The sequence below is a fragment of the Augochlora pura genome, chromosome 3 (genome assembly GCF_028453695.1).
Source record: "Augochlora pura isolate Apur16 chromosome 3, APUR_v2.2.1, whole genome shotgun sequence".
NCBI classification, from domain to species: domain Eukaryota; kingdom Metazoa; phylum Arthropoda; class Insecta; order Hymenoptera; family Halictidae; genus Augochlora; species Augochlora pura.
The window spans coordinates 5,576,678-5,594,311 of NC_135774.1; the positions used below are offsets into that span (position 1 = coordinate 5,576,678).

Here is a 17,634-nt window from a genome sequence, read left to right on the forward strand (position 1 = left end):
GGTAACTTTTATCATAATTACTTATATTCAAAAAATTGTTTGGAGCTGTTAGCTGTTACCCGAGCTACAGAATTCAATTCCATTGTGACGCGCTAGGAAAATTGGAAATTTGGAGGAGCGAGGAGCGGGAAAAGAGTGTTTCGTCCCGGACCCGCTAGGGGACTCGTCAGTAAGGCGTTCTAGCGGGCTCTGCCTTAGACAGGGATAAGGGCAAGGACGGTTTCGGTGTATGTATATTGTTTCGAGCCGAGGACCAGTTTGCACACGTGGCCGTAGGTAAATGAGTTTTGTGGATATTTAGATTGATTTTAATTGGCCTCGTAACTTCAAAAGAAATATTAATCGATACATCTCGAGCGGCAAAGGTGCATCTTTGTGAGATCGTACCAACAACTGACTCGAACTGGGAAATGAAATGAATAACTTGTACACTGAATTGCAAGTAAAATTAATATATTATAACAAGTTCAGTCTATTACAAGTGTACAAGTGTAGTGTGGAATTCGCGATAGTCCTAAGACACGCTTCCTGGTTTCCGCACCAAGTCGGCGGGGGCGAACAACCTCGTATACGCACTCGGTCGCTACGTCTCGCGTCGCGATTTGACTTGAAACTAACCCGATGAGGAGAAAAATCTTGGCCCTTTTATATTCGGCTGAACTGGAAAATTTGTTAGCGGGGGCTGGGCCTACGTGACCAGATCATCCCGCGAATGATACCGTGACTCAGGAACACGTGGCTCCAGCCCTTAAACTGGCGTCTATCAGAAACTAGACATTTTTTGTGTGGGGGCCCACACCGCGGATGATACAGTGACTCAGGTGATACAGTGACACGTGGTTCTTCTTGAACTGGCGCCCATACGGTAGACTAAATATTTTGTATTTGGATCGTGGGACCATGCTCCCTGCCGACGTTATCTAGACACCCTCAAGAAGGAGCGAAACGTCGGGAGTAATCCCCGTACGTAACAATATATACAAATCGAGCGGTTACAGGCAGTTGCGGGAAAGGAATCCATTTGCTGGCGAATGGCGGATGTAGTCGCCACACCATAATATATAAAATGCTTCAGGTTATGTCAAATGGAATAACATTCCATTAAAATGGAAACACTATTTGTCTGAAGAATTATTTTAGATTTCCAATTGAAATAGCACTGACTGCAAAGAATTAATTAACTCCACTTTAATCAACTATTTTTCCACCTATATTTCTCAGGCATTCGAATGAATTTGCCTACTTTACGACTGATAGCAATATGTGGTCGTTTTAGCTAGTCCGCCAGCGACGTCGATTCAATATGGCCGACGGAGGGTCTGATAAAGTGACGAATTGCGAGCTCGTGATGTCCCAGCGAATCGTTATTTTTCGGCCGATCGCAATATGTTCCTTTATCAGGCGACACTGGCCGACTTGAAGCATTTCAACAGCCGGCATTCCAGGAATTCGCGGCGTGATATGGGGTCCCGTGACGTCCACCGCATGACTAGAGTTCAATTTCCTACTAGCGTGCGTTTAGACTATAATTGAAATTCTTACTCTGACGCAGTAATTTGTGTGCTCTTTGTGACGTCCCTCTTTGATCGACGTTCTTCAAAGTCGGATCCGCGCGACCGGAAATCATCATTTATCGGTTCAGGCTACCGAAATTATTTTCACCCCGATAGAAACGCGTTGCGAACCGTTCCAACAACCTTTTCGAATTTTATTACCGAAGCTATCAATTATTCTGACGAATCTCAATTGCGAAATTGCGAAGCGAGCGTGCGTAAAAAAATCATTACAAGCGGAAACATCGCGAAGGCGATATTTTCAAATGATTCATGGAATTTTAATGCGATCGTGCGCCATCCGACAGCTGTGAATTATGTAAATTAACCGCTCGCTTTAAAGAACGAAGGAATAAATATTACCATTTATTTCGTGTTCAACTTTCTAGCGACTGACTTTAATGCTCATTAATGGCGGATCGTGGGTTTTAATTAATTATTTCAAACTCGTCCGTTGAACTGATAATTTCATAAAGTTGCCTCAAAATCATGCCGAATGTTCTACGGACGTCATAGTAACATTCTATCTTACAAACAAAAACGTCCATAAAACGTCTCAAACTAGTTGTCATCTTAACTCCTTAAGACGTTAACGTCATAAGCGAGGACAAAATCGGTGCACTCCCCATGCAAAATGAAACACGATCACTTCCCGAATATTTTTCCATGAATTATCCATCAACCGTGACACGTGTCGTTCAATTTACAATGGCTCTATTCTTTTCGGACACAAACGAGACGATTAATGACGCGGCGTCCAGTTTTTCAGCCTTTGACACGAGCATGATCGACGGTCACCCGGTACTCGTCGACTGCTCATTAAACTTTTATCGCGCGATCAAGGTCTCGCCTTCACTCTTCCAACTTTTAATCGAATCGAGTCGAAGATGAACGATCGCCAGTCTTAATCGAGCGGAATAATATCATAAAACGAAAGAAGGACGTCTTTTATCTACGCTTAAAACACGTGGAACGTTATCTGTTACGCCGGGCTAATCGCAGAGAGAAGAGCCTGAGATTGATAGCGCGAAAATGTCTTAAACATGTCCAATGCAGAACATTCGAGTCATCTTAAACAATGTCGTACTTCAAGGTTCAAATAATCGTCCATAGTACGTTTTGAAGATGTTAATTTTGCTCACAAATTGTACGTCCTTTTAACGTCTCAAATATGCTTGAAAGGCGTCCAGGGCAGTACATTCGAGTTGTATTAAAGAATATCGTACTGCAAGGCTCGAATAATCGTCCATAATATGTCTTTAAGTCCTTTCAACGTCTCAAAGACGTTTGTTTCAAGCCTTGAGACGTTCAGACTTAAAACGAACCTAAAATGGACATTTTTAATACAATCCTATTGAACCCTGCCATAACGTGTGTTTAATATTTAAAAATGCAACCTGTCGCACTCCTACTTTGTTATTTACTTCGTTTATCGAACTCACGCATTAATTTAAAGAAGCTGTTTTAGGGGAGGTGGTAGACGACGCGTCGAAATGACGCGTAATGTAACCGCGGTGCATTTTACGTATGCATTAGTAGCGCAATTAGCTATTGTTCCGGAGCATTTGTTATTGTTACGGCCGGTGCAGTTCGCGCGAATTTTCAGGCGCGCTGAATATTTTAGCAACATTAATATTAATGACGGAAACTCTTTGACAATGTTACGCAAAGCATATTCGACGATCTGCCCAAAGACTAGAGCATGGAGAGTTTTCATGTAATAGTTACAAAACGCATTAATTATTCAATTATATCGAACACGCGAAAGAAAATCTTTCCGAATTTTAACGAGTTCGTAAAGGTTCACTTGTAATAAATAATGAATAATCGTAACAAAGATAAACATGGACGATGTTTAGATATGGGGTAGCTTGTACATTTTTGGGGTTCGTAGATGCTGTTCGTTTCCCATGGAAACCGTCGAAAACATCGAATAACGTTATTCGCTTCGAGTAATTCGAATGCGCCGTGCTTTTCTCCGAAGCATTCTTTGTTTGGCATTCAGCTCACAGTCGAATATTTCTCGTCGAAAGGGTTGCGTAGAATGTTGCATTGTACACGGGCCGGAGAACGGTAATAAGAATACGCTGGCTACATTGTTCGCAACAGAGGTCAGATTTAAATGAGAGCCGCGCGCAATTGTGCCTCGACTCTTACGCGGACGTAAAACATTTTTACGCGCATTCTTTCCGCTTTAGAGCCGCGTAACGAGACCGTAAGTACAGCCACCGTGGAAAGCACACCCCCCGACCGCTCTTGAGCACGAACCAGCCCCGAATAGATTTCTCGAACTGAAAACGTACGTCCTCGAAGACTACGGTGTACTGCTCGGTCGAATTCGTCTTAATTCGCGGTTTTATACGACGCGAACAAGTACGCAGCTTTCGTTTAATTAAACGATAACTTTATTGAAACATATTAAAAATGCGTATACACTACCGTTTTCTCTAATGTTCACTATTTATGGAAAAGACGCAGGTACAAAATCGCACCCCATGTATGTTCGAAGAAATTGAATTTGTCTAACACGTCTTAAACGCGAAAGATATGTTTAATTCACTGGAATAGATTCAAGTTTTTTTTAGGATATAGACGAAAAAGTGTATATATAATAGTATAATTATCCAGCGAACTTAAACTGAGGGGTTCCTAAGGTGTTTCGAAGCAACTTTTTCCTTTGAAAGAATGTTCTCTGATGCATCGTTATCAAGTTATTTACAGACAACGATGACCGATGAGAGAGGAGCTTTTCTAGCGCGTAGTGGTCGCATCAATGAGGGCTCTGCCCAATGACAGCCGCTTTTTGCCCTCGCCTCTCATTGGTCAGTGTTTTTCGTTAATAACTCACTGATAATACCTCGTAGAACATTTCCGCAAAGGAAAATGTTACTTCGAATTACATAAAGAACCTCTCATTCACGATTGCGATTGACTTTTCGGACACCCTGTATACATAATACATGTGCACGTACCTTGGAGAGGGTGGTGGGGTGCGGATAAAGGTTGACGAGGCAGTTCTGCCGTCTCAGTCGGTAATCCCAGCGTGTCTCCAGGTGCGGGATTTCCATGGTGTCGCAAATGCTCTGCACATGGGACGCGGTGTGCGCGCTCTGCGGCCCAAAAATCGCTGCGACTCCGTTGCGAAGCAAATGGCACACTGTAATCGAATACGTTGCATTAATGAACATAGTTAAATGACATATTCCGAGTGATAGAATCAGTTATTGAAAATTCAATGGAGCTTTTCTTCGACAAATGTCAAACTATTCTCCAGGGAGTATATATTGACATTCGCTTAGAAAACGTTTTATAATTAATATAATCCATGTTTCAAAGAATATTTTTAATATTTTTTAACTCGAATGTAAACCAGCAGCTACATTGTATTTTTACAGTATTTTTATTACATTGTATTTTTTATCATTATTTACAATGATCAATGCTATTTATTTCGCTAGTATTATAATTCAACGCTTTATTCTAATCCCATAATTTACATTAAATAAATTGAAGGTGACCTTTTTACCTGAATAAAAAATCATAATAAGATAAAATTGATTATACCATAATATCTCCCCTAAAAAGCCATACAACTTTTACTGGAAACATTTTCTCGTACGACATTTATTTTCACGTGTTATTCGGGGTTAGGCCATATTACAGGGTCGCAGCAATAGCAGCGCGTCATTGTAAAACAAAATTGTGCATTCGGGTATGTCACTGTATTCGATGAATTACGTTAATACGTTTAAAGCGATTATTTTACTTAGTCGTCGAAGTCGGTAATTAGTCACGGAGGAGAAGCATTTTCTAAATTGGATCCCTTCGTCGTTAAAAGCGCCCCGGGAAGCTCTGTTTCCCTGGCAGCCGTGCAACCCGAACTACAACTTCCCCCCGGAACAACATTAATTTTTTTCTCTCTAGCCGAGTTTGATGGTTTTAGAGGATTTCGCGAGATCCTCGAGCTCCGGGGCCAGTAATCTTCCGAGTAGCCGGACTTGCTCGCGTTTGGATGAATAATTAGGGTGGCGTGGGCCATCAATGCCGCCCGGAGTTTAATTATTCAATTACGGCCGGGCTGCTGGTGTTTATGCAAATTTCAATTTATTGGATAATTTATGAAAACAGGAATCGAGTGGCGATCTGATTATACCGACTAATAGCTTTAATGGCCGCGCCACGAATTCCTGTTTCGAAATAATGTTGCCGGTGCCGTTATGAAAAGACCTCGCGAATTTCAGAAATTTGAAAACTTGCTCCTTGATAGTTAATAATATTTTATGAGAGAAAAACAAGTATCGTCAATTTAAGATCACCGGATGTAATTCGTAACTATGAAGTATTATAAGATATAAATATAAATGCTATACTTGTGTATTTATTAATTGTTATTACTACATTTATTTTTATTTATTTTAACGTCAATTTTTATTCAATATTGAACATTCAATAAAAATGTTCGATGCTTTATTTATCAGAAGCCTATTAATAAAATTTCTAATTTCTATTCTGTATTAAATAAAGTTATAAAATATGATACTGCTGGAATACCCGAAATGTCAGAAACAATTTATTACAGATCTTTCGGCTCTAAATTTTAGATTAGTTATAAAAACTAAAAAGTTATAACAAGTTTTTTGATCGTGTTAAATACTTATGCATGTTTACTTAAATATCTAGACGATCGATAATTCAGAATTTTAATAAAAAATACCTTATGCTCGAAGCACTAAAACCGAAACAAAATTAAAACACATAAATAGCAAGTAAATATCATGAAAGTTGCATCCATAAATGGATGAGAAGTGTCGAGCAAACACCCCTATACGTGATAAACATATCTGGTGCATCGCGCTGCACGAAATGTTCCGAATTTTTGTTCGAGTACTTCCCGCCTTGCATTATGAATATGTACGGACTCATTACACCAGCAAGCTGTAAAAGTTCGAAGCGGCACAGTGGCCGCCGGCTTTCAGAATAATATACAAAATCAAGATAAAACCGGCGAGGCATCTGAACGGCGTAGCCCGGAAGACCAGGAATTACGGAAAGAGGAGACGCAAAGCGAAGGATCGCCGGCACAATGCACGTGCCGTCGGTATAATGCATGTTGGCCATTTCTGAGGGAGCGATCCTTTCGGACGTATAGCCGGCGACGCCATTAAAAATTGTTCAGGCATGCAGCGACCGAAAGAATTCGTGAATTCCGCAGCGACCGCACGTACGAAACACTGCGGAGAGCTCGTCGCCGATAGGAACGGTTTTAAGCGCGGCTTTTGATCATCCGTTCCGCGGAAATCCACCTAATGTCCCCCAAAGGCTTGATTTCCCGTCGCAAAAGAATCGGCCGCGGCACTTAGGTACGTCCTCTCGATCGAAATCTCTGTAATCGGACCGCGAGTCAGCTTTCGAGAGCTTCCGAGACCTCAAAGTAATACCGGACAACCCTGGCGGCGTTTTAAGGTGGAGCTATGATATGCGCTATATTGAAATTCCAGATGCAATTTCAGTGGACGGCCTCAGGCTAGCGTGGGCTGATACGCCGCATATCTAGTCCTAGGAAAATCGAGGGGGAAAAAACCGGTGATTGCCCGTTGGGCCAGGGCAAACATATTCTTTAAAAGAGGATGATCCCCCGAGAGGAATTAATACGACTTGGAGAGGGAATTCCGCTCCGAGCCTCGACGGTGTACAACCCCTGTCAAAAACTTTTCGATCGTCTATACTTATGAAAAATTCACGAAGAATGCTCGTGTTTCCTGAAACGTTCTTTTATGCAGGTGACACGAGGACGTGGACCAATAAGCTCTGGACTTTTCGAACGGGTCTAAAATCAGAAAATCGTTTTAGAGGCGTATGTAAAACGTGTGTAACACGTTTTTTTGACGTTTTAAACGACGTGCTGATTTGTAACGCTTTGTTGTGTAGGTGTATGTAAGAATTGAGCTATTCCTTTATAACTGCGACCATTATTTATTAACATCAAATACAACATGTATAATATTATTACGGGGAACATATGTCACAGTACGTATAGTAGGTCGGCTACAAGACGAGTGCGGGGAGAACAAATGCACGAGCGGTTAAACTTACCTTCGCACGTCTTTCCTTTGGTTCTGAAGTTCGTAAATCTATTCCCAAATTTCCCTGTTCCGAAACTCATCAAAACGCTTCTAGGACGTTTATAGAACATTTATAAGCCGTTTCTAGACCGTTTGTAGGACATTCGAGACGTTCTAAAGATGTCCGAAAACAGTTGTTTATAACATGTCTTTTAGATGTCTAATGACGTCTTTAATTGCGACACAAGACGTTTCTGTGCCGTTTCTATGCCGTTCCTAAGACATTCGAGACGTCGGAACATTAAGACGGCTCGATTCTCCTACACAACATTTCCTAAAACACGAATATTCTTTGTCAATTTCTTGTAAGCGTATATACGATCGGGAACTACTTCTCGCGAGGGGTTGTACACGGCTCGAACGGGGTGGCCGCCGTTGTCAAAACCGCTCCCTTTTCCCGTAAAAAATTCACGGTGTTTTTCCCGCGGAAACAAAGAAGCAGGGCCTGCCTCGCGAAGCAAGTTCCGCGGCGGAATATTCCTCTTTGTCCAATAACAGCGGACCGTCTGTTGAGAAGGGGAGGGGGCGGGGGGCAAGGGGGGAGACACTCGGAAGGTAAAAACGGACAGGGAAAATGTGTTCCAGCATTTTCGACGCGCAGTCCTTCTTTCTCGGAGCGCAAACAGATGCGGATGCTTCGAGAAATGGGGTGTCTGCTTGGGAGAAAGCGGGCGCGGATAGGGGTAGCGGGGAAGAAGGTGGCTCACAGTATTACATAGCGGCAGCGGAGTGCGTATTTCGCGGGCTGTGCTGTTGCTTGCATCCGGTTGGTATCATCCTGGATTTGCGAGCGGATAGGATTATCGCTTGCTAATGTATCAAAGCCACTTGGCAAGCTCTGTGTGCCTCGAGAAACGCCAGGCCTTCGCTTTTGTCTCGCGCCAAGTGGTTGATACCTTGGTTTCCCATCGCGCGAGACAATTAACGGCGGTTTGTAATTGCAGACCTCTACCGCGGTAAAATGGCAACTTGTAATTGATCGCTTATGTTACAAATTTTGATGCACGATCAATAAGCTGAAATTATTTTAAGAAACGATAAGAAGGCTAAACCTTTGCGGCCGTTTGTCTATTCCCTGTCACCTATAAAGTAATTAAGAAAGTATTAATGTTGTGATCTAATGGTATTGTTATGATATAATTTTATTATTTTAATATTAGGCATTCTTGTTTGTACAATGAAAGTCGATTCGAAATTAATACGGGAGTTGTTCTGTGTTTACATTTCTAGTCGAGTAATTCTTCTTCTCTGTCCTTCTTTCCCACTACCCCCCCCCCCCCCCCACCCCCCATCTATCTGTCTATCTATCTATCATATCACTATTTAAGTATTAAAATCGCGTCTCACGTATTCACCCTTATTTTCAAATAATTGAAAAATCTTTTACATTTTTTCTTACCATAAATAATGAGCAACTTATATTATTATAATACAGAGTATAGAAAATATAGAATACAGTATACATATAGATATAGAAAATGTAAAATATTAAAAAATGTAGAATATTAAAAATGTAAAATGTAGAAAATGTAGAAAATATGAAATATAAAATATAGAATATAGAATATAGAATATAGAATATAGGATATAGGATATAGGATATAGGATATAGGATATAGGATATAGGATATAGGATATAGGATATAGAATATAGGATATAGGATATAGGATATAGGATATAGGATACAGGATACAGGATACAGGATATAGAATATAGAATATAGAAAATATAGAATATCCAGCATAAAAAAAGTTTTTAATACATAATATATAGTAATCAGACAACCTTATCAGAAAATAATACCCAAAACTACGAATTATAATTTACTTAAAACAACACCACATTGCGTCGATATATCATTCCTACTCTCCCCTCTTTCAGATTCTCAGCAATTAAACTCCCCTAAACTAAACAACGATCCATCTTTGATATTGCAAACAAAACAAAAATATTACAAACAAAATAATCTTCACTTAACACAGATTAGCAAACACAGCTTAAGTTTTGTCCTGTGATTGCGGCATGTGAAGCAAACAAAACACGATGTCCGTTGCGGTTCACGTGAAATTATTATTTCTTATACTTGCCGACTACTCTAGCAGAGAAGACAGAGGGTTGGTTCTTCTCGCGGAAGCGATATACGTCTTTATCCTCCGGAGGATTTCTGTGTCGGAACCATTCTAGCGTTTCAGTATGTCTACCGGTCGAGAGTCGGTGTCCTTCCTGCTTCCTACCCCCTAACCCAGACTCCGCCGGTGCTCTTTCCTTATTCAAGATTAGTGCTCCTTCCCAATCCCTCGAGCTCTCCGTATTTTCGTCCTCGTTCCCAAAGCTCTTCGATTTTTAGAATTCCAGGCTCTTATACTCTGCGCCAACAGTTGAAAAGCTCTGATTTCTTCCTTTAATTACTTTTACTAAACTGAAATATTATTAGGATGTCCCACAAGTTTCTTCCTTTCTCTTTTTTATGTGAAATCAATAGACAATATTTGTTGTCTAAGCTTGATTTATTCTGTTATATGGACCGTTTATTTCGAATAAGTGTTAGGCGTATTTTACTAAACTGATGTATACTTACGGGCTGCAAATGGACTTACACCACTTTCAAAATTAGACAATTGTAAAAATCGTTTAATTTCAATTTTAAAAAATCAAATATCACTTAAAATATACTTTATATTAATCCAATTTTGTTTAAAAATAATGACACGATATAAAATAGAAGTAGTATTTTTAATTTTAGACGCTAATTACATTGTTAAAATTACAAGATATTGATAGTATTTACTTATGCTCTGTATGTGGCAGTGTTTCGCAATATGCATGATGCACCGGAAGTTGGTAATAACTGCTTGATGCCATTATATTTTTCATAAGTAATAGGCCTGGCATCTTGGTACAAAGGCGCTAGGGTGATATTTTCAAATTTTAGCGGACTTTCAGAACGTGCAGGTAATAAATTTATTTATGCAGGTAATAAAATTATTAAAGGTTCTTTCTTATATGTTTTTTAATCGCATTTTGAAAAATTTTTATTGAAACAAAATTCTCTCGTTTCATTTCGTGTAAAATGAATTTATCATGTTAATTTTAAAATAACAGGCTACTGTTCGGTAACCATCTGCTAAGCCACCTACCTTTGTCAATAGGACTTACACCACTTTCATAATCGATGATTATGCAATTTCGTTTACCGACCAATTTTAAATTGTACAAAACATGGTAATTTAATAAGAAATTAAACACAGACTAGTTATACATAAAAAATTTACATTAAATTAAGCATGAATTATGTGGTATCTCATTTTTTCAAAAATAGACTTACACCACTTTCGAAATAAACGGTCCAATATGAACCGTTCTGCACTATTACCATCTTCCATCTCTCAGGAAACCTCACTATGCCTTCTTTCCGAAACGGTTGAGACATACTTGCAAAATATTCATCGAGGTGCTTTTTTATTTCGCTTTCGGATTTCTCACATTTATCATAGAGAGAATTTTTTAACGAGAGAAACAAGTAGTAATTGGTTATGGCAAGGTTTGTGGAGTACGAAGGTAGAACGTCCGAATCAAACGTAAGAGTTTCTGTGTTACGGGTAACGTAACATGCGATCTTGCGTTGTCGCGATGAAAAACGACACCTCGTCGGTTCGCCAATTTTGCCCGTTTTTCGACTGTGGCGGCTTTTAAATTATTCAGTTCATTACAGTACTTTGCAGTATTTTGCTTCCGCAAGCTCATAGTACACTACACTTTTTCAATCCCACCAAATGCACAAAAGAACTTTCTTTGGATCGGGCTTTGGCTTCGCAACAGTTCAATTTCGATTTTCCTTAGACCAAATGCATTTCGATATACATTTTCATATAAAATCCAAGTCACGTCTCCAGTGACGATAAGCCTCATTAAAAAAGAATTTTGTTCATGTCGCTGAAGAAGCAAATCGCGCGTAGAGCATTTAGAGCACAGTATTAAATACCGTAAAATAGAGTAAAATGGAACAGAATAGAATAGAGTGTAATAGACTCTCTTTATATATCACTATAGAGTAATAGAGAATGATCTATTAAGAAAATATGGAATAGCGTGGAATATAATATAATAACGTGGAACATAGTATAATAGCGTAGAATATAATGTAGAATAGAGTGAAACAAAATTTAACAGAGTAGAATAGAGCAGAATAGAGTGTAACAGAGTAGAAGGGGTGTAATAGAGTGGAATAAAGTTAAATAAAGTTGAATTGCTTGGAATAGAGTGGAATAGCATGGAATAGAGCAGAATATAATGTAAGGTAGAGTAGAATAGAGTTGAATAGAATGTAACAGCGTAAAATGGAGTCAAATAGAGTGGAATAGAGTGGAATAAAATGTAATAGAGTAGAATAGAGCGGAATAATATATAACAGAGTGGAATAAAGTGTAATAGAGTAGAAGGGAATAGAATAAAGTGGAATAGAGTAGAATAATGCGATTCATGAGGTCGGTCGCCATGAATTGGTTTTGAACTGAAACTTCATACCGAAACACATATCTCTCCTCGATTAAATGATTATGTACTGGGAATGTTAGTGGCATTCACTATTTCGCGTACACTATGTCGCGGATTTTCATCGAGCATACTCTCGTCGTCATACATAGCCTGGCACGGGAAAAGTGATGGGGTACTTTAATATATTACAAACGATAATAATTAATACAAATATTAGAAATAACATAGATATAATATTGTAGGGTATTTTTCCGAGCAGGAAAGATGGAATGTTTGAGAGTGCGAGTCATAAAATACAGAATGATTGAGACGGTTGTTGACAGAATTTTTGAGCACCTTCGAGTGATCTGAAATCATTGTATAAGTTCCTCAAAGTCCTGTGTGGTCGAAAGGTAAAGAGTCAACGCGCGAGAGGGAAATAAGGAAAGAAAGAGAGCGAAGGAGCAACAATGAGACGCAGTGTGAAAGACTATATGCGAGAGAGAGAGAGAGAGAGAGAGAGAATGGTGAGGTGATGAGACAAAAGACTGGGTGGAAGGGTCGACGAAAAATATCTAGGCACTCGTGAGGGAACCGTTGCCCTGAAAAATTGTGTATTGTTGTAGTAGTTGTCGTGAATATAGTTGTCGCGTTGTCGTTGTTAACTATAGTCGTTATTGTTGTTATTACGTTGCGTTGTTGTTTAAGTCGCAAGAGGTGGCTGTACGATGTCACTAATAAACTGTTACTGTTACTTGTTTTGTTACTCAACATTGTTTGTTGCCGTTTGTTATATTACCACGGAGTTTCGTGGGATTTCCGAGTAATGATCCCTACAATAATAACAGCAGACGTTGCAAAATATTGAAAATTAGATATTCACTTTTCCACTTTAATAAATTTATCATTTCAAAGATGGGGTAGTTCGTTTGGAAGAGCTCTCCTACTTTAATAATCGAAGTCCCCTTAGGACGGACCCTTAATTTTTATTCTCGGCGACAAAGGACACGGTTTGTAAATTCCATGGTTCTATGGAATTTCATCCGCTCGAACGCCGAATGGCTCCCGATAGCCCGTCTGAGATACGACACGCTCCGTCTCGGCCTGTCCCACAGATTTCCGCGATAGCATCGCGGCTAAGATCGATCGCACGTAGCCGCAGCCACCGACATAAATTGTTCCTTAAATATCCTTAACATAATAGTCGACGATACGGGCCCGCGGAAAACATCGCCGCTTCCGGCCAGTGGATATCGCCGCGGTTAATGGGGTACTTTATTTCACGGGCATAGAGACCCGGGAAAGAGCGCGAAGTATAGACATTTATGGCTTCTGCGCTATTGAGTCCTGATCACTGACCTCGAATGGGAAAAACGCGAGGCAAACACCAAGGGGGTTTGTCGTCAAGCTTTAAGGGAGGTTACGGTGGTCCGGTTTTCGAAGGTTTAGGTTGTACAATTTTTCTACCATTAGATCGCTGTGAAACTTTTGTCAAACGTAATTGAAAAATAGTCATTTTTTTCGGTAAAGGATATTATATATATATTTTGTTTTTGTTGAATAACATGTTTCGATAAATTTTTATTGTTATTTTTTATTTAAGAGAATATCGTTTAAATGTGATTATGTGAAGCATATTTTATATTGAAAATATGTGTTTCATATTTATATTTTACACATGCGATGTTTTATGAAACACGTTTTATGGGACAAACGTGGCTGAAGAAGAAAATTCGTTTTCATGCAGACATGATTTTTTCATCGTTGTTAAAGCAAGGTGTACAGAAAATATTGTTATTTGTAAAAATATGGAGGCTTTTGTAATTCGAAAGCTATATTCTGTTGAATATAGGGAATTTTTTAAATTTCTCAAGCATCCATTGATGGTACTCTTTTATATATTATTGTTAGCAATGACTAAATAAATATATGATTTTTTATTAGGAAGGTGTGATCTTTATAATATAAAAAGAATGATTGAGGTATTTATTTAATTTTATTGACTTTTATATTTCTTATATCTGTAGACATAGTAGATATTGATTATTAAATTTTGAATATTAATCGAATATCGAACATCGAATAAGAAATGTATGGAGCGTATGCGCCCCACGCTTTACAATTGTATTATTTTGTTTCTGGCGTATGATTTACAATAATTAAAATAGTGAAAAAATCATAATAATCAAGGGAAGCTTGTATAGTTTAACATGCATAACAAAACAAACCAATAAATTTATTTTTCTAGGAATTAGTTTAACAAATACCTGGCTAAACATTACTATGCCAAGCGAGTTGCATCCGCGCATATAATTTTGTTTATCATGCCTATATCAGTTTAAAATTTAACATTTTAGTTGAATTCAAGTTTGTATGCAATTAGAAAGGGATGTTACGATGAACTTTGTTAAAACATGGCAAACATAAGTGTGGTTTATCCACACAACAATCGCAGAATGTTGCCACTTTTACAGTACAGTTTTTTGCCGATTGGGGACCTAAATTTTTAACATCTTTTTCGTAACAAATTTTGCAGCGCCTTCTTGTCGAATTAAAGTGGCCTTAATCAGACGAAGGAATGGGAAGAAACGAACTATTACGCGGTCTAATAAACGATGACTCTTATTGTAAACTGCACTGTGTAGACGCTTTTCCATCGATGTCAATGTTTGAATACACTGTCCCGGACAGAGACAAGCAGAGCAGTGAAATACACGACAAACAAATTATATTAAATGGTTTACAAGTTGAACGAACTTTGAAGTCGATTATTACGAACACAGAACACCGGATGAAAAAAAGTTATACCAAAATATTTTCTTCTTTTTTTATGTAGAATCACTCCCTGCCTGGTTGCGCTACGATTTCTGGGACACCCTGTATAATCCACGAATTCACTACAGCTGTGTTCCGGCAAAGTTCAAATACAATTTTTTTATACTACTTTACTGATTTTCGTAGGGTACTGCAATATGAAGCCATTTGATCGGAGATATCTACATAAGATTTCCCTTCATTATAATCCACGATAACCTTCGGTTTTATAACAATATTCCCCCTTTTCTGCATAGCCACAGTTTCATTGGAGTGTTTCGTTGATAATACAAGGACATCACGCTTGTCCTTCCATTTCAGTATCGTCAAACCATCACTGATTTTTTTGAAAGTAGGTCTTTTGGAATTCCACGGCGATTTCATCGGATAAGTGTTTCGAGCAACTAGCTTTTTGGCTAATTTGATACTTGTGTACCAATTATCGGTACATATTGTATGACCTTTACGAAATATACTTTTGCACAATGACAGAAAAACATTGGTAGGTGTTGTTTTTCCTATATCCGTTTTTTCCCCACAATAAATTTTGAAGGCGAGCGTATATCCCGGTGCTGAACATAATTTGAATATTTTCATACCGTACTAATGTCTTTTTTATTTTACATATTTTTTGAAGACGATGGGACCTCGAAAAGGAATCAGAGATTCATCTACACAAACAATTTCGCCTGGTTCAAAATACTTTTCAAAATTTTCATTCAACATATCAATGATTGTTTTAATTTTATACAAACGGTCGTTTACATTTTCCTTGTCATTGTCGTTAAAATGCAACATTCGTTGCAAAAGTTCAAACCGCTTCTTGACATTATTGAAGATGGAAGAGTCAGCGAATATGCCGGATCTTTAGACCAATACAAACTTATTTCTGGAAGCTTTACAATTTCCATCCACATAATAAGTCCAAGAAAACGTTTTATCCCGTTTTTGTTTGTTGCTTCCCATTCATCTAATCGAGATGATGTTTGTTCAGATAAACATTATTGCTCATACGGATTCATTTCTATAACGACAAGATCGAAAAATTCATCACTCATAAATAAAAAATAAATATCTTCTGGTTTTTCGTAAGTTTGATGAAATATCGAATATTAAATACCGCATACTGAATATAGAGGATTAGATATCATATACTAAATACTAAATACATAATATTCTATATAAAACGCGCACTATCAGTGTTCCGTCCCGAAGACGGAAACACCTGCAGTTTCTGCCGATGGGGTTTATGATACGGACGCGAGGAAGGTTATTTTTGAGAAGAAGGCTTTTTATACATCTGGCACCCAGAAGCATGTTAATTTCATTACCGCCTTCCTCAATAACCATTACGTGTCATAAAGTTAAAGATTTCTAAGAGAACTGCCTAATTGCATTTTCGAAGCCCACAGCTGGGACGTGCTATAAACCGGGTAATTCGAAGGGTCACCCTATTCGGTACTCCTCCTATTGGTACTCTACAGCAATCGGCAAAAGCCAATCAGTGCCCCTCTATCATACCGAAGTGCAATTTCTCGAGGAAACCCCCAAAAAGCAGAAACGCCCACACCCCCAGACGAATCCCGAGTTCGACGATTGAACGATTCGTAAAGACACACTCTTCTTCAAAACGTCTAATGAGAGACATCGGTCTCCAATACATCGGCACACCGCTAACATACGAACGAACGTCTCACAAGGAGACTATGGGAGTCACAACAATATCTTAAATATAGCTAGGTAGTTCCTCGTTAATTCGTCAAACTACCGTGCCGCGTCGAGTGCCGTACATTCTACAACAGATAACTTCACGCCTTACAACCGCGAAGCCGAGTGAATTTCGGACGGCACCGCGCACACCTCAACAATCAGTTTACAATAACTAAAACATATGGCGAATTCAATTTATTTCTCCAGTTTTCCGCTGTTAATGCACAAGGCAATGGTAATTGAATAATTAGCAGTTTGAAAACTTGTCTCTTTCATTAAATGTCACTAAAAATTCTTGAAACCGGAGCATCGTGCGAGTATCCGCTTCGCGCCGAGGCGAGTCGCTTGATTCAGAACAATGCGTATCGCCGTCAAAAAGCCGATCAACCGTGCTCCCTGAAAAAAATAGTCCGCGCCATCCCCGTTCGTTTAGCCATTGCTCTCCCAGGTACCCTTCGCGTCCCTCGCCGCTGAAATTCCGTGAGCGGCAAAGGCGTTCGGAGCGTGCAGCCCAATATTCCGCGACCGAATCCGCTCGCTCGTTCACGAGCCCGGAAACATATCGCCGCGCCACGCCGCGCTGGGAACAGAGAAGATCGTTGTGCCAACACATCGACAACGCCCGGTAACGATCGCGCGGAAAACGCGACGGTGACAAATGGCGATCCGCTCGTCAACTGCCTGTCAAAGTCTTAGCCGTCCGCGGCAGCGCTAATTGGCGCACGCCATTTTATTTTCCGCGACAAGGCTTCGGAAACGCCATGAAAACTACCCGGCGAATGCTGTTACGATAGTACAATTATCATTTATTTTTACAAGAGTAATCGCTCTGCGAGTCTTTTTTTACAAGAATAACGACCTAAATTGGATGTCCTTTGAAATGTGCAATGAAACGAGTTGAAGACCTAAAATGGACTCAAAACAGACATGTTTAAGACGACGTAACAATGTCCCAAATTGG

The 17,634-nt window shown here is 39.3% G+C and overlaps 1 protein-coding gene across 2 annotated transcripts in view; it reads right to left on the bottom strand.

The window, feature by feature from the left end:
* Positions 1-17,634, bottom strand: part of Kair1d (Kainate-type ionotropic glutamate receptor subunit 1D) — a 205,829-nt gene that overhangs the window by 117,246 nt on the left and 70,949 nt on the right. For both annotated transcript variants that reach the window (XM_078177539.1, XM_078177540.1), the window contains exon 3: positions 4,526-4,710. In XM_078177539.1, the coding sequence (XP_078033665.1) occupies positions 4,526-4,710 (185 nt within the window). The remainder of the gene's footprint in view (positions 1-4,525; positions 4,711-17,634) is intronic.